Below are 21,583 nucleotides of genomic sequence, written 5' to 3' on the forward strand. Positions count from 1 at the left end.
TTAACTCACTCTACAGGGTTCTAGTGCAATGTAATAATCCATATATTAATCCATACGTTTATTAACAAAAAATACCCATGTACGTGTGAACGAAGCCTGAGTCCCTTCATCATCAACATGGTAAACATTGTCCTTGGTGTGACCTTGTGGAAGTCAAAGTGACACAATGTGACACAATGTTTCTCCTTCTTTTATTGATATTCAAACCAAGCAAATTAAACCCACAATCTAACGGCTAAACTTCAAACCATTCATGGTCAGGGGTGCAGATCCCAGGGAGAAAGAGGGGACATGTCTGACACAATAAAGTATTTAGAAATAAATTATATCATTAAAAATACATATTTCAAGGTTTGGTTTTTGCCACCCGTGTGTCCTGATCATCAACAATTTCATCTTCATCATCATCACTTGTCCACAGAGCTGTTAACTAGTTTAATGAGTGAAGTTCAGCCAATATGAACGGATAGAAACACAACAGTGGAGCTGAAAAACTTAAAGATAAATAATACTGACAGAGGAATATCTAAACTGTCTGAATTAGACACATATTTTGTTCTTTATTTTAGTAAAGTTTGAATGTATTGATCATTAGTCAAAGCAGGGTCCAAAAAGAAGTGTGTGTGTGTGTGTGTGTGTGTGTGTGTGTGTGTGTGTGTGTGTGTGTGTGTGTGTGTGTGTGTGTGTGTGTGTGTGTGTGTGTGTGTGTGTGTGTGTGTGTGTGTGTGAGATTAGTGCTAATTTTGTCTGTTTTAACTCATCAACATTAAATCAGATAAACAGACAAACCTAAATGTTGTAAATATCATTAACTCATTGCGTCCTGTCAGACCCCCTGCTGTGCAGAGGTCATCTGACTGTTCAGTTTAGATTTATCAAATCATTTGAATTAATCTGAAAGAATCAATGTTTGTAAAACCTGCAGTTAAACATGGAGGCATGTTCATGTGTTTGTAGTTAAATCATGTGATGGCAACCTCTAATGGATTCTTTACATCAAAACATTATAGTTTGTTTCATATATTGAAAATGGATTTGGTGTTTATTTAATGCTAAATGTCAGATAAACTGTAATCATTATTAGTTAGTATAAAATCCAAGCGTTAACTCTATGTTGGTGATATTATTGATGTTCCCTCCAGAAAGTAATTTTTTTGTGGTTCTGCTCCCCTGCTCATGATTACATATTGTAAGTAATGATTACATATTGTAAATTACATTACATTACATTACATTACAGTCATTTAGCAGACACTTTTATCCAAAGCGACTTACAATAAGTGCATTCAACATGTAGGGAACAAAACTACTAATCACCAGAAGTCTGAAGTGCATTCTCTTCTAAAACAAGCAACTAAGAGTGTACTTAGGGCTAAGGTAAAAGTGCAATATATCAGCTACCTACTTTCTTAAACAGATGAGACAAATAGAAAAATCAAATGAGCAAAAGCTAAAACAAATAAGTGATGATTGAATATAAATCATTACTTAACATAAAGTATTGCATGTCACCAGTGTTTCCCATTAATTTCCTAGACTATGGCAGCCCACCATTGTCTAATTTGGGTGGACCAATCACCCCAGACCCCTAGAGGGTCTAGGTCCACCCATCACCTCAGACCAACCTTGAACATCTAGGTCCACCCATCACCTCGGTCCACCCTAGAGGGTCCAGGTCCACCCATCACAGGGAAACTGTGACCATAACACATTAATTATCACACATTATAGATGATTACATAATAAATGACTTATGGTCAATTACAAAATAGTAAAACCTTTTTCACAAACATGGCTGACTGACTTCCATTCAGATGGATATTAATATTAATGTTATGAAGAACTCTGATTGTGTGTGTGATCATTTATTTAATGTTTCAATATAGTGTAGAACTGAACTATTATATTTGTGTTTTCTGACGACAGAAACTATACAAAGTAATTTGATGAACCGCCCACACTAATTGGGACTCCCTCTTCCTTTGGTGTGTCGCCCAGGTGGCGCCTAAACCCTGACCTTTAACCTCACTAAAACTATGTCTATAAACTTAACCCTAATCTTAACCTTGCCTCAAAACCACGTCGACCTGGGCGAAAAACTGGGAAACTCCACACTAATTATCGTTAGCCTTGGCTAGCCAATTACCATTTTTAATTGTGTAAAAGACACATCTGTGGAAAAAAAGTATTTTGCATAATTGTGCTGCTTTTATGATTATTTAAAAGGTTGTTGATGATGTCATCATTGTGCTGCTGTTATGATTATTTAAAAGGTTGTTGATGATGTCATCATTGTGCTGCTGTTATGATTATTTAAAAGGTTGATGATGTCATCATTGTGCTGCTGTTATGATTATTTAAAAGCTGAATGGACACACATGTATTGCCTCCTCTCTCCACCAGGGGGCAGCGATGACTCTCTGCTTCTCTGAAAAACACACCCAGGTGTTCTGTGAAAAGACAATAAACCAATAAGAATCAGAATGTATTAACTGTGTGAACATGTTAACACTTTAGAATAACCCTACCTTTTAATAGTAAATTAATCATTCACAAATTATTAGTTAATGTGTTATTCATGAATTGTTAAATGTTTGTTAGTGGTTAATGATTTAATGATTTTAAACTATGCTATAAATAGTTAATAGATCATGAACAAGTTATTAGTAAACTAGTTAAAAACCTAACCTCCCAGCAGCCTCCCTGCAACTACAGTAACCATCAAAGTAGAAACAACTCAGTCCATTCAAACAACATTTGACCAATACTTTGTCAATAGTGTATCTTAGTAGGAAGGGCAGCTCAGTTGGTAGAACACTCTCCTTTGGACCACAAGGTTCTGTCTTTGATCCTGCTAGTGATGGAATGATCAGTGTTTTCAATGAACTGAATCATTGGGTTCAGTTCACTGAAATGTTGTGTTCAATGAACTGAATCATTGGGTTCAGTTCACTGAAATGTTGTGTTCAATGTACTGAATCATTGGGTTCAGTTCACTGAAATGTTGTGTTCAATGTACTGAGTCATTGGGTTCAGTTCACTGAAATGTGGTGTTCAATGAACTGAATCATTGGGTTCAGTTCACTGAAATGTTGTGTTCAATGAACTGAATCATTGGGTTCAGTTCACTGAAATGTTGTGTTCAATGAACTGAATCATTGGGTTCAGTTCACTGAAATGTTGTGTTCAATGTACTGAGTCATTGGGTTCAGTTCACTGAAATGTTGTGTTCAATGTACTGAGTCATTGGGTTCAGTTCACTGAAATGTTGTGTTCAATGAACTGAATCATTGGGTTCAGTTCACTGAAATGTTGTGTTCAATGAACTGAATCATTGGGTTCAGTTCACTGAAATGTTGTGTTCAATGAACTGAATCATTGGGTTCAGTTCACTGAAATGTTGTGTTCAATGAACTGAATCATTGGTACAGTTCACTGAAATGTTTATTTCAAATGATTGGTTCAGATTTTGGCTGCATTGTGTCGTCTCTTCACTTCCTGACTGAATCACCTGAACGTCCTCTCAGGCTATGGGATCTAGGGCCCTATCTTAAAATGTTTTGAAAAATATTTTTGAAAAACATATTTTTTTATAAAATTGCAAAAAGGTGATAAGGGGTGAGGCGGTGTGCAAGATAGGGCCACTAAACCCCTGTACCTTAACTTCCTCTCAGGCTATGGGATCTAAACTCCTGTACCTTAACTTCCTCTCAGGCTATGGGATCTAAACTCATGTACCTTAACTTCCTCTCAGGCTATGGGATCTAAACTCATGTACCTTAACGCCGTCTCAGGCTATGGGATCTAAACTCATGCAGGCTGTCACACTGCTGTCATGTAAAACATGTTCATTGATGATGAATGGTATACCCCCCCATGGTCCAAACTACACAGTTTACCAAGAGGAGGACCCCCCCCCCCCTATCTGACTACATTGTCATCAGTGTTGTCTGATACAACAAATCATTTGATTATTAAATGTGATTATTAGATTCATTATTATAATAAATGAAGCAGAATACACATGATAATGTGAATTCACGCGACCGGGATGGTTTACCAGGCTAGTTGTTTCACTTCTTACACAAGCATGTTGTTTTGTGTATGTTTTATAGTTTTATACACTTTTATACATAAAATAAAAAAACAAAGTTTAGCCAAAAAGAAAGAGGAAGTGAACCTGGGTGTGTGGGAGGAGTCTAAAGATCGTCATTGGTTGTCGGCACCAGAATACGACCTGATAGAAGAAGAAGAAGAGAGACAGTTAAAACAGACACACAAATAAATCCTATGTTCTGTATTGTGTGTATTTCTCCATAAAATGCATAAACGTACACAATAACACAACAACACAATAACACAATAACACAATAACACAATAACACAATAACACAATAACACAATAACACAATAAAAACACAACATTAGGGTTCAGTCATCAGGGTCACATGTTGCATCAGAACTAATGTGAACATTTGACTCTTATTTAGGACTAAATGTAACACTGATGTATTAAAGCTAAATGTAAAACACACTTTGACAGAGGCGTACGGTCATTGGGGCCAACGAGGCCATGGCCCGATCTGTGTAAACCCAGATCCGCCAGGGGGAAACAACAAAAAATCAACATAACAACATTAGTAGCCCCTCACCCTATAAGTCGCCTTTGTTTTCAAATGGGGCTCATTTGCATTCGGCCGAATTGTTAATGAGTGGCCATTAGAAAACCAGTTTCGCCGTCAAACCGGTTCTCCATTGCGCGGAGACGGGCACCTCTTTCCATTCAGAAATGTAATAGAAGAAGAACCGTCGTCCCAAAACACCCTGCCCCGGGTCTAAACCGGCGGCCTCTGTCCTCGAAAAAAATGGGGCAGTGTGTTTTGGGACGAGCGTTCCGTTTTCCACGGTAATTCTCCGTAATTCTCAATAGACTTATCTGCCGTTGTTGCGCGAACACCCGCGATAATATTCTGGCCCAGTCAAAGTTAGAATTCACCATACACCAGTGCACTTTGATCTCTAACTAGGTTGTCTAAACTGGTCTAAACCGGTTAAGGTTCTAAACCGATATAAACCAGTTTAGGTTGTGGCTTTACATGTTTGTTTGTTTGTTTGTTTGTTTGTTTGCATTTCTGTGAGGGTTCCACATGTCATGTGATCCTCTGTTGATCTGACCTCATTTCTTCCACTGGTAGTATAATAATTAATTAAACATGTTAATTAAACATGTTAATTAAACATGTTAATCACCTTGTTTCTTCCACTGGTAGTATAATAATTAATGAAACATGTTAATGAAACATGTTAATGAAACATGTTAATTAAACACATTAATTAAACACATAATTAAACATGTTAATTAAACATGCTAATCACCTCGTTTCTTCCTCTGGAAGTAGATGAATCCAGACAGGAACAAGACCAGACCCAGAACCAGACCTGATGCTCCCATGGCCACCTTGTTCTTCACTGACTCTGGCATGGAGTCATCTGACAATACAAATATTATATTAATTATATGATATATTATTACAGTAGATTAAAACACCTTGTTCTTCACTGACTCTGACATGGAATCATCTGTGTCATTTTGGATTTGAGCTATAACCATTATTTTATACTTTGGCTATTCAAAAATAGCAGATCTGCTATTTTTGAAAAATCTTGAACATTTTTGCAAATCTTTGAAATTATATACTGTATATATATATGTTTAAAAAACATTTTTTAACTCAAATCTTTGCTTCTGGGGGGGGATTTGATGGGGATCAGCAATAATTTTGGGGGTCCATGACAAGAAAAAGTTTGAGCACCACTGATATTATAGCAACAATAGTTTTTCAGAAGAGTTAAGACTTGTTGAGACATTTGACTGTAACAAATGTTACAAATGTTAAAAATATATATATATTCAAAGATTTTCACAAATGTTCAAGAAAAATAGCAGATCTACAAGCTCGTAGTGAGGCAATCGGTGCCACGCTATGAGCTTGTAGATGCCCAACCCAACCTTTGATGTGACTCTAGTCACAGAGACTTACCCCCCCAACCAAGTAGTACCAAGCAGGGAGGCATGGATCCCACTTTGATAGTCTTTGGTACGACCCAACCGGGGATCGAACCCAGACCTCCCCATCTTAGGGCAGACACTCTAACCACTAAACCATTACCATTGATATTAATGCAGCATTTATATAATACCAGTTCCATCTCTCAGGACTGTTCTCATACTTTAGTTTAAATGAATACATTTTATACATTCTATAAATGTCTTTGTACCTGCAGCCATTAGTAAACAAAGATCATTATGGAATAAAATAAAATAAAATCGACGTAGATCTACGTCAATGGCAGGAAATGTGTTAAAACACAGTGTAGTGTAACACTTACATTAGAATACAGTAGATTACAGTACACTACAGTAGAATACAGTAGATTACAGTACACTACAGTAGAATACAGTAGATTACAGTACACTACAGTAAAATGCAGTAGATTACAGTACACTACAGTAGAATACAGTAGATTACAGTACACTACAGTAAAATACAGTAGAGTACAGTACACTACAGTAGATTACAGTAGAATACAGTAGATTACAGTACACTAAAGTAGATTACAGTAGATTACAGTAGATTACAGTACAATACAGTAGATTACAGTAACTGACCCCAGTCCATCTTGATAGGCGCGGTCAGGCTGGGATGTTCCACCATGCATGTGATCTTCTCTCCTGATCTGTAACACACACACACACACACATACGCACACGCACAAACACACACACACACACACACACACACACACACACACACACACACACGGAAAATAAAAAAGAGCGTGAATGCCCCGCTGGGCTCTCCTCCGCTCTAGTGTTTATTGTGTATTCCACTATTCCCTCCCAATTGCAGGAACAATAGGAAGGCAAGAGGCAGAAGAAACTTAGTAACGAGATACACACATAATAGCGTATTCCTGTGTGTGTATTCATGTATAGCGCGCTCGCACACAGGTCTCTGTGTGCGTTCGTCATGCGTGCACGCCGACGAGCTTGCTGCGTAGTTGTGTCTGGAGTGGACTGGTGATAAACATGGTCGGGACTCGGGAGGAATCGTTTGCGTGTGCGTGTGCGCGCGCGTGTGTGTGTGTGTGTGTGTGTGTGTGAGAGAGACTTAATATTAGCCTACCAATTAATGGCCCATTTTCAGCAAGTGAGTAACACATGTTTTATTGTTAAAGAATATATGTATAAGTGTCTACTAAGTGTGTATTTCTATGTATAGGTGTCTGTTAGTTACCTGGGTGTGTGCTCCAGGTAGGAGTGGTACTGATAGTACCAGTAGAGGTGTGTATTTCTATGTATAGGTGTCTGTTAGGTGTGTACCTGGGTGTGTACTCCAGGTAGGAGTGGTACTGGTAGTACCAGTAGAGGTGTGTATTTCTATGTATAGGTGTCTGTTAGGTGTGTACCTGGGTGCGTACTCCAGGTAGGAGTGGTACTGGTAGTACCAGTAGAGGTGTGTATTTCTATGTATAGGTGTCTGTTAGGTGTGTACCTGGGTGTGTACTCCAGGTAGGAGTGGTACTGGTAGTACCAGTCTCCATCAGACAGCTCATCGGTAGAGGAGAGACCAGAGGTCAAAGGTTCTTGACCTATCCACCAGGTCACCAGGATCACTTTAGGATAGAAGTCGTAGCTGCTGCACCTCAGCATGTGAGTGTGTTCACCACGACGAGGGGGAGTCATTGACTTCAGTCTCACTTTGGGCTCCACTCCTAAAAAATGATGATTATTATTATTATTATATTATTATTATTATTATTATTATTACCCTTATTATTATTATTATTATTATTATTATTATTATTATTATTATTATTATACCAGTCATAGGAAAATGTCATTATCATTAATAATTGTACATCATCCAAATGATCCAGAAAGCCGCAAAACGCTTGGTCTTCAACCAGCCAAAATGTTCGCGTTTCCCGGCTCTCCCCGTTCTCCTCTCCCTCCATTGGCTCCCAGTTGCTGCCCTCACAGAGTACAAAACACTGATGTTGGCCTACAAAGCAACCAAAGGTATGACACCCCCATATCTTCAAGCCTGATCCAACCCTACAACCCCTCCCGCTCACTCAGATCAGCTAACACAGGGAAGCTGTCAGAACCTTCTCTAAAACACCCTGTACAACGCTCCACACGTCCTAGACTCTTCTCCCTTCTCTAAAACACCCTGGACAACGCTCCACACGTCCTAGACTCTTCTCCTTTCCCTAAAACACCCTGGACAACGCTCCACACGTCCTAGACTCTTCTCCTTTCCCTAAAACACCCTGGACAGTGCTCCACACGTCCTAGACTCTTCTCCCTTCCCTAAAACACCCTGGACAACGCTCCACACGTCCTAGACTCTTCTCCTTTCCCTAAAACACCCTGGACACCACTCCACACGTCCTAGACTCTTCTCCCTTCTCTAAACACCCTGGACAACGCTCCACACGTCCTAAACTCTTCTCCCTTCTGGCTCCCAAACTGTGGAACAAACTCCCCATTGCAGTCAGAACTGCAGACTCACTCCCAATTTTCCGTCGTAATCTGAAGACTCTCCTCTTCAGACTCCACCTTAGCCTGTAGCACTAGACCTAGCCTTGATGTCTTATGCAAAGGTTAGGTAGTTTCAATATACAGATTTTTAGTTTGATATTATACTGTTTATACTGATGATAGGTTCTTGGTTCACTTATGACTATTTCTATGCATTTGATGTATTACCTTGTGTTCTCCTTGCTTACTGTAAATCACTCTGGATTAAGAGTGTCTGATAAATGCCTATTGTTTGGCCACCAGATGGCACTAGAGAACAAATGTTTCATAGAATACTGTAGATTCTACGATAGTCTACAGTTTTCTACAACATAGAATGCATTTATTTATGTAATTTAAACATATTAAATCATTCACAGTTACACAGTGCTTTACATAAACAAAAATAAACCGAGCGATATCATTGATGATGAAAATAGTTCAAATGAACAAGAGTAGAAACAAACAAAACAATACACATAATCATGTAAAATATTACTAAAGTGATTAAAAACATACAAAACAAACTAGTAAAAACAATTAAAATCAGGTGGTGAAATGAAGTGTATAGAGCACGAAAGTCTGACATCAGTGCCACTAAGGGGCGCTGTCCTCCTGGGTCTTGGCGTTATTTTTTGTGTTGAAATCCCCATATTAGAAATATATATAAATATGACCTCATGTAAGAACTGTGTTCCAGAAATAAACACATCATCTGGGCGTTTCTGTCAGGGGGGGGGACTCTGCATCGTTTATGATATTCATTCATATTTGATACAGCCTGTTTACGGAGAAAATGTAATTCATTCGGCCTTAAAAGTCCTAAAAACTACACTTCCGGGTCTGAAATCACTGTCCCTACAGCAGTTCATGGGAAATGTCGTTTGACTCGTTTCTAGTGTTTATTGTGTTCCTCTTTGGGTAGATTTGTACATTTCCACCTTCAGTCCATGCATGCACGTGCACACATAGACATGAAAGGGGGCTTCAGCCCCTGCCCTTTTACCCGTCGGTAAAAAAGTGCCCTCTCCAACTGTTTTATTTATTTATTTTTTTCAAACCCAAAAATTAATTTCAACTGCCCCTTGCGGCCTATCGGTAAAGCTGACGGAAATAGCAGTGGATGTGTTGGATGCAGCTCAAAGTGAACTTTCCTCAGGTATCTAGTTTGTCGCCGTACGACCTTCCTAGCCTGTGTTATTAAAGAAAAACGGGCGACAATGACCAAAATTTCAATCGAAAATCGCGATCGAAAACCGGCGAAAGTGGCCGTTTTCAAGTTGTTTTGGCCATTATCTCTGGAACGGAAGGTCCAATCTGCTCAGTTCAAAGCTTGTTGAGTGCGTGACTTTGAGGACATTAAGCACGTTATGATACTGTTTCGGGTTTTTGGGCCTAAAAGTATGGTAATTGTTCGTAAAGTCCAATGTGCCCTTTTGAAATTCCAGCCCCTGCCTCTCCAAATCCTTCTGCACGTCCCTGAGTCCATGCTTCATATACATATAAGTAAAATATCCGGGGTGGTGTGTTTATGTCTAGAACACAGTTCTTTTATGAGGTGATCTAAGATTATCCTATGGGGATTTCAACACAACAAATGACGCGGCACTGACGTCAGGACTTGGGTGCTCCATAGAGGTGTGTTTTAGCCTGCATGGTTCTTTTTAAAGTTCATTTAAAAACATTAATCCTGGTGTCTCTATTTTAGGAAGGTCATTATATAGGTGAAAACACTCAGAAATAGATCTACATGTTTCATTTATACTCGGTGCACGATGGTGACACCACATGTTGTGAGCTTGTAGATCTGCTATTTCCACTGTGTGACAGCGTGTTAGGATAGAGTATAAATCAAGAGGATCTGAAATGTTTCTCAGCATATTAAGGAATGTTTCATAATCATTATCAGATCAATATTAACACCATTAATCATCTCTGAATAGAATGATTTATTATGATTTCATGTTATAGTTTATGAGGTGATGAGTGTTGAGTGCTGCTCTGAGATCAGCTCACCTCTCTTGTTCAGAACAGAGGAGTAGTCGATCTCAATGTTGAGTTTGCAGTGTACCTCTCGGTTTTTTCTCGCAGCAGCCACTTGTAAAGGATTTTTATTCCAGCGCTCTGCGTTCTTCACACCAACCTCAGTGTATCCAACATACTGATCTACTCTACTGTCCCACCTGATGATCTCATCACCATCGAAATGCATTGAGAATATGAACTGTATGTCCTTCAGCTCACTGGAGTTAAACACACAGCGGTAAGCCTCATAGTACACATATCCATCTGGAAATGTAAAAATGTTTGTCATTAATGTTCAGTTTTATTATCATCTGTATAATATCAACACTAGGCTAACTGCCCCCCATCGGCCAAATATGTCACTACATAAAGTCTAAAATAGGTTTGTGTCCGTCCGTCCGTCCGTCCGTCCGTCCGTGTGTGTGTGTGAGCCACAGCCACAGAGTAGGCTAATAGGAGGCAGGCGGGGTTACTAGCAGCGGGGTGGTGGAGAAAGTACTCAAATGTTTTACTTAAGTAAAAGTATCAATTCTGGAATATGGAAAGTCCCTGTTACAAGTAAAAGTCCAGAATTCAACATGTACTTGAGTAAAAGTACAAAAGTATTGGTTTGAAAATATACTTAAAGTACCAAAAGTAAAAGTACTCATTGTGCAGAATGTCCCATTTCAAGTTTTCAAATGTATGAAAATCCTTTGAAAATAGCAGATCTACACGCTCACAATGCGTCGCATCACGACGCATTGTGAGCTTGTAGATCTGATTAGCTTGTAGATTTTCAAATGGCCAAAATGTATATAGGGCTGAATGTATGTTTTGTAATAATAATCAAAATCTACAAAGTAACTAAGTTTTAAAGTAAATGTAGTGGAATAAAGTACAATATTTGGATCAGAGATATAGTGGAGTAGCAGTAAAAGTATTGAAAACTGGAAATACTCAAGTAAAGTACAAATACCTCAAAATGTACTTAAAGGAGCATTTCACCCCTGGAAGAAACTGCAATCACTCAATGGTAATAGTATTTGTAGTAGATAACAGTAGCACAATTTAAAATGTGCACCCTATATGGCCAGAAAAATAAAGAAATCTGTGTGTTTGACTAGGGTTTGACTGGACTGCTGCATTACTACAATGACCATAATGCTTTGGTGCACTGCGCCTCCTTGTGGGGAGGGGAGGTTGCATGTGGGTGTGATCTCCAACAACAAAATACAAACAGCATGCCAGTGTTGCCATGTCTGCTTATTATAAGTGGCTTCTTTCTAAAATGTAGTTGATATTTGGGCTCGTTTCCAAATGTTTTGACTGTTGTTTAAACCAGTGGTTCTCAAACATGTTCATGTATTTTTCCACAGACCCCCATCTGAAATTATAATTTGTGCCAGGGAGCCCCTAACAAATATGTGTCAAAAATATTCCACATTTTGCACTTTTTCCCCCTCAAGATTTTTTTGTAAATAGCAGATCTACAAGCTCACAATGGGTCGCGAAGCGTTGTGAGCTTGTAGATCGGCAATTTTCAAATATATAATATTAATATCCCATGTCTAGGTAAAGTGCTCTTGGCCTAGTTATCTTCTTTTGGGCTTGTTTTCATAGACCTGGTTGCTTATTTCTCTCACAATATCTGGCAACACTGGCTGTAGAACGTGTACCTCGCACACGTTCATCTAGTTACATATATGTCCAAGGATTCGTTAGTGATGTCATATCACTGACAAATCCTTGGTATATGCAGTTCTACTTCCGTGTCGCATAGTAGTGACATCACTGTCGAATCCTTAGTATTCTGATCCTAGCCTTTCGCGACGGTGTTTGTTTACCAGCGCCGCCACTCCACGCTGTATTTTTTATTTTTTTACGCTTGCGCTTATGAAACACTAAACAGGATTATTATTTCATGTCAACATTCAAGTACAACTATCAGAAGATAACTCAGGTAAAGTAATGCCTCACTCTGCAAGGGGGGTTGCCCGCTGGCCGCAGCTAATGGGAGTGGCCGAGTGGGGAAAGAAGGTTGAACAAAGTGTTACGGGCTGTCTTTGGAGCTGGTCTGACTGAGACGCGTCGAGACAACATGTAGTGCGGAAAGGAATGAGACCAATCTCTCGTGACTTAAATAACGTCACGATGTATTCGAAGATTACTAGATATCTAAAAACACAGATTATACACAAAAAAAAACCAGGATCTTGTTTCTTGAGTCCTAAACTTCATTAAAATAAGATCTGGTTGCACAATCGGCGAAGTGTCCCTTTAAGTGCAGTACTTAAGTAAATCTACTTAGTTACTTTCCACCACTGCTAGCAGCCCACACACTGACTGCCACTCCACCCCCCTCCTCTCCAAAGCTAGCCTGATTATCAGACTGAAGCTGCGTGGAGCTCACTCAGAGAGTGGGCGGGGTCTATGGTCTGGAACCAGGCTACTCCAAAGCTACATTTACAGTAGGAAGCCACATGGGAGGATTGGGAGGAGCTTCACAGAACTGATTCAGTTGTGTGTGTTTATGTATGAAAAACATACTATATAGCCTACGTTAGAGTGTGTGTTCATGTATGAAAAACATACTATATAGCCTACATTTAGTGTGTGTGTTCATGTATGAAAAACATACTATATAGCCTACGTTAGTGTGTGTGTTCATGTATAAAAAACATACTATATAGCCTACGTTAGTGTGTGTGTGTTCATGTATGAAAAACATACTATATAGCCTACGTTAGTGTGTGTGTTCATGTATGAAAAACATACTATATATCCTACGTTAGTGTGTGTGTTCATGTATGAAAAACATACTATATAGCCTACGTTAGTGTGCGTCTCATTTATTCCCCCGGCCCAGTCTAGTGTAAATGTGAAACTCAGAGGTCACTCATTATCTATTCTCTCAAGCACAGATTCAGAGCTGCGCTTGAATCTGTCGGGAGCCGTGTTGAGAACCCATGCATATTGGCTACAAGTGGGCGTGCCTTCAGATCAGGAAGCAGGCCGCGCTTTATCCAATCAAATGTAGTGGCCGGGATTTACATGTGTGCGGCTCGCATCCCACTGGAAACAAACCGAAACTGATTTAACAATAGCGTCCTCGGAGCCGACAAAACCACGGAAAGTTAGTAACATTTTAACTTGCTCTTTCATCATAGAAACAAGTGGGCTTATAACCAAAACCATCCATGTTCTTTGGGAGAAATGGTGTTAGTGCTCCGTGGAGAAATATTGTTAGTGGGAATGAAAACATAGTCACACCACCGGAAGTAAAGGGCTGAAGGCATGTCCAAACCCCGGTTTCCAGTGAGCATGGCTCTAGTTAATTCCTCCACCCAAATGCAAAAGTGAAAAACAGCAGAGGGTGCTGTTTTTCCTTTTTATTTGACGATGGGTTCCCAGATTGCTCATTATTACATGGAAAAGACTATAGAAGTTATATTAATAAATAAATATAGTAAATTATATAATAATAATATAGTACATAGTACAAAATAAATTAAATAGTACATTCTTGCTGAAAATATTTCACCATAAAACCCATAAATGCTTAATATACATGCTTAACCCATTTAGACCGGGAAATAATCGAGCTTGTAGATCTGCTATTTCCGAAAAATCATGAAAGTTTGCGCAAATCTTTGAATCTATACATATTTTAAAGCAAACATTTGTAACTATGCTTTGCCTCTGGGGATTCTACAAATGTCTTCTAAATCCTAACAGTAAAAAAACGTATGTTGCTATAATATCTGTGGTTCTCAAACTTTTTTCATGTTATTTTTTTTCAAAAATAGCAGATTTACAAGCTCATAGCGCGGCACTCGGTGCCGCGCTATGAGATTGTAGATCTGCTATTTTTGAACACCCAAAGAAATCTAAAATGACAGATATGTGTTCCCGGATTGAATGGGTTAAACATTTTCATTAATGTTAAATATATTCAACCGTTTTAGTTAATAACTATTGTGTTCATAGTATTCATGTACCTTTCACTGGTGGTTTCTTCAAGGCAGTGCGAAAGGCGTCCAGCTGGTCTATGCAGAACGCCAGATCATCCAAAGCTCTTTCATAAGCTCCTGGGAGGATCATATGATCTACAAACGGAGGCTGAGGCTCCACCACCTTCCCTTTGTTGTAGTCTGCGTAGAACATCACTTCACCATCCAGTGCAAACATCTTCTCTTTATATGAGTCTTTAACTGTGTCTGAACAGCCAGAGAGTTGAAGGTCCTCATGGAACACTGGAAATAAAACAAAGATGAAAATACACTCAAACAACTTTTCATCATCATCATCATCATCATCATCATCATCATCATCATCATCATGTTAAACAGTCATGTTTGGTTCTAAAGTTGAATATTAGAAGTATCTTCCTGTCAAACATTTTATTCAACAGATTTAAATGTTTTTATAATATTATGAAACAGATTCATAATGATTTATTTCAGGATGTGAACATAACATTATATAATATAATGTAATATAATATAACATTATGTAATATAATGTAATATAATATACATTGGTGGAAAAAGTACTCACACTTTTTACTTAAGTAAAAGTATCAACACTGCAATGTAGAAATACTCTGTTAAGTCCAGAATTTTAAATTTACTTTAGTAAAAGTACAAAAGTATTGGTATCAAAATGTACTTAAAGTACCAAAAGTAGAAAGTACTCATTATGCAGAATGTCCCATTTCACAAGTTTTCAAATGTATAAAATTATTTTGAAAATAGCAGATCTACAAGCTCAGAATGCGTTGCATTGTGAGCTTGTAGATCTGCTATTTCCTAATGGTCTAAATGTATATAGGGCTGAAGTGTATGTTTTTTAATCAAAATCTACAAAGTAACTAGTAACTAAAGTTTTCAAATAATTGTAGTGGAGTACAAGTATAATATTTGCCTCTGAAATGTAGTGGAGTAGAAGTAAAGAATAGTGAAAATAGTAGCCTACTTAAGTACAGTACTTGAGTAAATTGTTGAACATATGGGAATGTATTAGAATGTAATTTATGTTGAACAGCTCACTTTAGGATATAGGCTTTAAATTATTTCATCACTTGATTTGCCTAAAGAAAGAATATGATATTGACTGACAGGTTGAAATGACTGCTGAGCTGCACTGGAAGGCTTGCAGCAGGCAGAGGCCTTTTGTGGTTTGTCCCAAGATTCATAGATTTAATGCAAACGTGAATCATTTGATGTATTTAACCTGATGTTATTAATGATTTAATGTACTCATGTATAATTGCTGATAATATGCAGTATAATTGCATTTACTGAATCATGCTCAGGAATAAGACACATCCCGGGGGAAATTTAACCCCTCAGTATGCCCATATATGGCCATGCTGAATGTCAGTGCAAGGTGCATAGTAAGCGGTTTTTGTGTGTGTGTGTGTGTGGCTGTTGAAAAAGACACAAAAGGCCACATACACACACACTGACTTCTAAGAACAAGTAAGACGCGCGAACGCGGTAAGCGAACGCAAAAAAATAAAAAAAATAATGAAAAAAAATATTTAAAAAAAAGTAACCAATAAATTTTTTTTAAAAAATACAAAAGAAATCTGCGTTACAAGGAGCCTCTTAGAAAAATACAAATTCCCAAAAAAAAAACTTTGAATGTTTTTGAACAATTCAACAAAGTGTTTGAAGTGCCTGTTTCACCCACTTCCGGGGGGCGGAGCCAAAATCCGAGCCCGAAGTATTTGTTCGTAGACCCCCACTTAAAGTTTCGGAGCGATTCGGGCACTTTTCATTTAACATGGGGTTTCAATGGGGAGTTTTTAGGAGCCTTCTCCGGGGCGTGACTTCCGGGGGAAGGGGCGGGCTTAAACGCAACCTTGACAGGTGTGTTCAGTTTTCAAAGACCTTTCATTTGATGTATGGTATGTCTAAATTGGACATTTACTTATCTCAGAGGAGCTGCACACAGGCAGTGCACACAGAGACACAGACAGAGACACAGTGCACACAGAGATACAGAGAGAGACACAACCCGAGCACGGTTTCATAGTAAGCTCCACTTGCGCGGAGGCGCGCCGAAGCGCGCCTCCTTCCGCTGCGTTCGCAATCACGCCTACGTGCACACACATACACACACACTGACTTTCTTAACTTTCGAAGAATCACCAACGTGCACACCTAGTGCACACACATACACACACTCATGTCTGGGGAGCTTCCTTTAGACCGTACTACCGTATATAGGCGCTCACACCAGAGCATCACAGAGAGGCTGAGGGAGGCTGAGGGAGACTGAGGGAGGCTGAGGGAGGCTGAGGGAGGCTGAGGGAGGCTGAGGGAGACTGAGGGAGGCTGAGGGAGACTGAGGGAGGCTGAGGGAGACTGAGGGAGACTGAGGGAGACTGAGGGAGGCTGAGGGAGGCTGAGGGAGACTGAGGGAGGCTGAGGGAGACTGAGGGAGACTGAGGGAGGCGCGAGGAGGCTTTTGGACACAGGGGGCCCTTTGGGCTCTTAGGTTTTTGGGGCTTCTTCTCCTGCACCTTATTCAGATGTTAAGCAGTCATGGCTCCACATGGAGGAAGGTAAAAAATGACTTAAATTAAAAAAGGGAAATTACTCTATTTTGAGATGAAACCTATTTGGTGTTTATTAATAATTATTATAACTATAATAAATAATATTAATAAATGGTATTATACATTTTTGAAACTACCAAATTTAGACTGGCCTGTATTTCAGGCTGAATGAGATCTAAATGGAACCTCCTCCCTTTTAATCTAAATTCTAAATTAGTTTAGGACAAGCCTAAATTAAGGCATTTGTAAATCTGACCATGACAGACATGAAACATTCCTAGATTTCATTTATATTTGTATTTTGTATTGTTAAAGTTATACAATGCAGAATCCCAAATAACGATTTTTAGCAACCTCTGCTGGTCACTACCGTCACTGCATACAATTTCCGTAATCCTCGATTACCCAGAATTCCATTCGTTTTCACCGGAAGCCGGAAGCGTTTCAAAAAGCGATCTTTTAATTGTTTTATACTATCTACGGATCGTTTCTCTTAGCCAGTGGAGCATTAGTTACCATGAGCTGTGCTTTCTTTTTCTGTTCTTTTTCGATCTTCCAATTCTACATTATCTTAACATCAGCGTGAGGTTCCTTTTTGTTATAGCGCGGTAGTTCCTGGCCAAACAGGAAACCGTTGCGGTAGTTCCTGGGGACGTCGGCCACGACGTCATGACGTTGGCCAGGAACGTCATTTCCCCGGGAAAGTCCCCCCAGTCCACTTTCAATAGAAAATATATAAATAAAAGGCTTCCGGGGGTGAAATTCACGGAGTGGGTGTTGTGAAACTTTTGCCACTCGCAAAAGATATACAATTTAACTTTTGTTTTGTTGAAAACGTTACCTAGTATTACTTTAAATACACATCTGTAATCCCACTATGAACTGAGCAAATAAAGGGAAGCTTTTAATCTTCCAAAAAGATAGATTTTCTGAGTTAGTGCTATAGAGATAAATAGACTAGGTTTCTTCTGAAGGACATCACCACGCCCTCGGTGAGTATGGGAATTCCACACAAACGGCTACATTACTGATATAATACACACCTCATATAGGTAGAGATCTGTAGCTGATGCAATGTTTGATGCAATGTTTGATGCAATGTCTTGTTTTGCAATGACTTTATGCTATGATTATGTGCAGTGGTTTTGCATGATGGTATAAATGTAAATATGGTTTGCATGGTTTGGCTCGCTATCCCTGTGTGACTAGACTTAGGATTCCAAGTGGTAGGCATAGGATGTGAGTGGGTTTTGATAGGATGAGCATCAGTGCATTTCTCTAGATGGAGGAGTAGGACAGGTTGGTTCATTAGAGTCTTTTGAGTATTTTAACTGGTACAAGGGACCCCCCCCCCATTTAAAAATAAGAACACCTCAGTCTCTTTTAAAATGAAAGTAATTCAGAGGACAGGAGCCTATCCTATGTCTGACAGCGCCGCGCCACAGTTTTCTGCCACAGCGCCACCTAGAGCCTTTTTTGCCCCCCCCCCCCCCCCCCCGAGTGGCGCCCTAGGCAACTGCCTCCTCTGCTTAATGGGCGCGCCCGCCGCGCCGGCCCTGAGACATTTCTTCTGAAGCAGGCCAGTAGATTAAAGAGGCCTCTCTGTCCTCTGCTCTTCTTATAACTGTGATATCTCCAGGTCCATATTGTGTCCATATTGTGTCTTAAGTCAGGGACTGGACTACTGGGGGAGGTTTAGTTGTTAAGGGGTCTACGGATGGTGACCAGACTTAGACCAGAAATTAGCCGTAAATTCCCTGAAGGCCACAGGCCTGCTAACTGGGTCGAGTTTACTCTGAAATCACCATGGTGAGAATATGTTGTTACTTCAAATAATTGTAGTGGAGTAAAAGTATAATATTTGTGTCTGAAGTGAAATGTAGTGGAGTAGAAGTTAAAATACTGAAAATTGGAAGTACTCCAGTAAAGTAAAAAAATACCTCAAAATTGTACTTAAGTACAGTAGGCCTACTTGAGTATGTACTTAGTTACTTTACACCACTGATAATATAATATAATGAAAGGTTAGAATCAGCATGTGTGTGCATGTGCATGTGCGTGCGTGTGCGTGCGTGCGTGCGTGCGTGTGTGTGTGCGTGCGTGCGTGTGTGTGTGTGTGTGCTATACCGCTTACCAATGGTATCATAAATAATAACAGTATGAATAAACTGTATGTATGTTTGATACATCAATATAACAGTACATTATCCAGTATATAATCAACAGGCATAATGTTTATTTATATTAATAACAATATAGATATATATTTCATATTTCAAAATAGAATGCATGTATAACAATATAAATATACTGTAGGTTTTAATAATATAAATATACATGTATTTTATATAACAAGAGTACATCTATGAATGAATATTATATATAATAAGAGTAGATGTATAACAGTATATTTAATATAATAACATAAATATAATGTACTTACTTCCTGGGATTGCTTTGACATGAAGTACAGAGGAGAGGATGAGGAGGGTGGCTGTAATCTTCATCATCACTGATCAGAACTGAACTGAATGTAATAGATGAGAATAAACATATGAGAATAAACAGATGAGAATAAACAGAAGAGACTTGAGTACATGTACTTAGTTACTTTCCACCACTGCTTGTGAACATCTATAATCCTGCACTTTATACACAACTCACTACAGTATACACATGTGACCCACCATGACACAGAGCCTGTTATTGTTAATTAATCTTTGTTTTTTAGTTTTGAAAGCAGGAATCATAGCTACACATTGACATGTTGTCATGTCATATGAAAGCAGGAATCATAACTACACATTGACATGTTGTCATGTTATTTGAAAGCAGGGAATCATAGCTACACATTGACATGTTGTCATGTCATATGAAAGCAGGGAATCATAACTATACATTGACATGTTGTCATGTTATATGAAAGCAGGGAATCATAACTACACATTGACATGTTGGTTGTACAGTTTGACCCACCAGTTTAGGAGATATGGCTTATAGAGTGATGTGTAGCAGAGATACAGCGAGCTGAATAAACAGGCCTGAAAGGTTCACTTCTGTGATCTGTGACATTTTAACACCTATCCCAGAATGCATTGCTTGAAAGGTGGGGGTCTGAGAGGGCCCAGGTAGATGATAATTACAGCCACCACAATCTGATGGATAGGACCCTGAAAAGTATGTGTGGTCACTTTTATGGCCAAGAGTATTTCTTTTTACTAAAAACTAAGGGTTGGGATGGATTCAGGACCCCTGAAAACCTCATTTTGGCCAATTTGAATTGTTCAAGGTTTTTTTTCCAGGCCCTCCGGGTACCCAAACTTTGATTGGCTCCCACAAAGTATCCCAAGGGAGTTTGGTTGGAACAAATTGAGAAGTGTTTCTAGACACCTTTATGAACACGTTTGTGAAGAAAGCTAGTGTTAAGCATTTATATTACAGATTGGTCAAACATTAGGCTAACTTCCCCTAACTAATTATCTAACCCAGTGCACAATACTACTACTAATAATAAAAATAACACATTTAGCTCCTACTAGTGTTGTTAGGTAGAGTAAACCTGACTCTAGAACTACCAGAAGGGCCCTGATCATATGGGCTTAAATGACACAACACACTGTGTTGTGTTATTAGTGTGTATTGTTCATAAGGCAGGTTGCACAGTGTAAAATAATTTATCCAAAGCCTGTTGGTTCGGGCCTTGAGGCTGAATAATAACACTATGAAGAAACTGTATGTATATTTGATATATCAATATAACAGTAAGTTATTCAGTATATAATCAACAGACATAATGTTTATTTATATTAATAACAATATAGATATATATTTCATTTATCAAAAGATACATATAATGTATGTATAACATTATAAATATGCTGTTTGTTTTAATAATATGAATATAACAATATAAATATACTCTAATATATTACAGATCAGAATAAACAGATGTTTACCTCAAGAGAAGTTCTGGAGTCTGACAGAGAATGAAGGAGGACTCGTTTTATAGTTTAGAAGAATGAGCCAATCAGATTAAAGATATGATGTTACATCATCTGTTTCCAGAAAGACGACAGTCTGGATTATTGCACATAATCATGTATATAGCTGCTGCTTTTGAACCTTATGTCTCCTTATATACATACTGTACCTTATGCACCTTATATCTAACATCATGTACATACTGTACCTTATGCACCTTATGTCTAACCTAATGCACATACTGTACCTTATGCACCTTATGTCTCCTCATGTACACACTGTACCTTATGCACCTTATGTCTAACCTCATGTACATACTGTACCTTATGCACCTTATGTCTAACCTCATGCACATAATGTACCTTATGCACCTTATGTCTAATCCAGGGGTCATCAATATGTAATACCATTATAATGTTCTTATTTTAATCATAAGACCCAAT

At 38.7% G+C, this 21,583-nt stretch overlaps 1 protein-coding gene across 5 annotated transcripts; it reads right to left on the reverse strand.

Annotated features, from left to right (window-relative positions):
- Positions 1 to 739: 739 nt before the first annotated feature.
- On the reverse strand, positions 740 to 21,216 carry LOC308103591 (H-2 class II histocompatibility antigen, E-S beta chain-like). Of its 5 annotated transcripts, XR_013934757.1 has the most exons (10): positions 21,116 to 21,216; positions 19,603 to 19,686; positions 14,593 to 14,847; positions 10,604 to 10,876; positions 7,557 to 7,776; positions 6,671 to 6,738; positions 5,377 to 5,490; positions 4,181 to 4,237; positions 2,018 to 2,450; positions 1,217 to 1,750 (listed from the first exon to the last, which is right to left on the reverse strand). XR_013934757.1 is itself a non-coding variant. In XM_080453652.1 (9 exons), exons 2-8 carry the CDS (start codon positions 19,667 to 19,669, stop codon positions 4,200 to 4,202), a joined length of 1,035 nt encoding a protein of 344 aa, XP_080309778.1. In that variant the 5' UTR covers positions 19,670 to 19,686; positions 21,116 to 21,216; the 3' UTR covers positions 740 to 2,450; positions 4,162 to 4,199. The 5 variants fall into 5 exon arrangements, 4 of the variants coding, with proteins under 4 accessions (XP_080309778.1, XP_080309779.1, XP_080309776.1 ...); XM_080453652.1 differs by having other exon boundaries at positions 740 to 2,450; positions 4,162 to 4,237; XM_080453653.1 differs by having other exon boundaries at positions 823 to 2,450; positions 7,557 to 7,773.
- Between the last annotated feature and the right edge of the window lie 367 nt (positions 21,217 to 21,583).

This window comes from Gymnoscopelus braueri (genome assembly GCF_963280865.1).
Source record: "Gymnoscopelus braueri genome assembly, chromosome: 16".
Lineage (NCBI taxonomy): Eukaryota > Metazoa > Chordata > Actinopteri > Myctophiformes > Myctophidae > Gymnoscopelus > Gymnoscopelus braueri.

Bases quoted from the DNA above. Each gene is read 5' to 3' on its own strand.
- LOC308103591 (XM_080453652.1), bottom strand. From the start codon at position 19,669: ATGATGAAGATTACAGCCACCCTCCTCATCCTCTCCTCTGTACTTCAT. The intron at 14,848-19,602 runs GTAAGTACATTA...TTTTATTTCCAG, and splicing joins TGTCAAAGCAATCCCAGGAA to TGTTCCATGAGGACCTTCAA. The intron at 5,491-6,670 runs GTCAGTTACTGT...TTGTATTGTCAG, and splicing joins GCCTATCAAGATGGACTGGG to ATGACTCCATGCCAGAGTCA.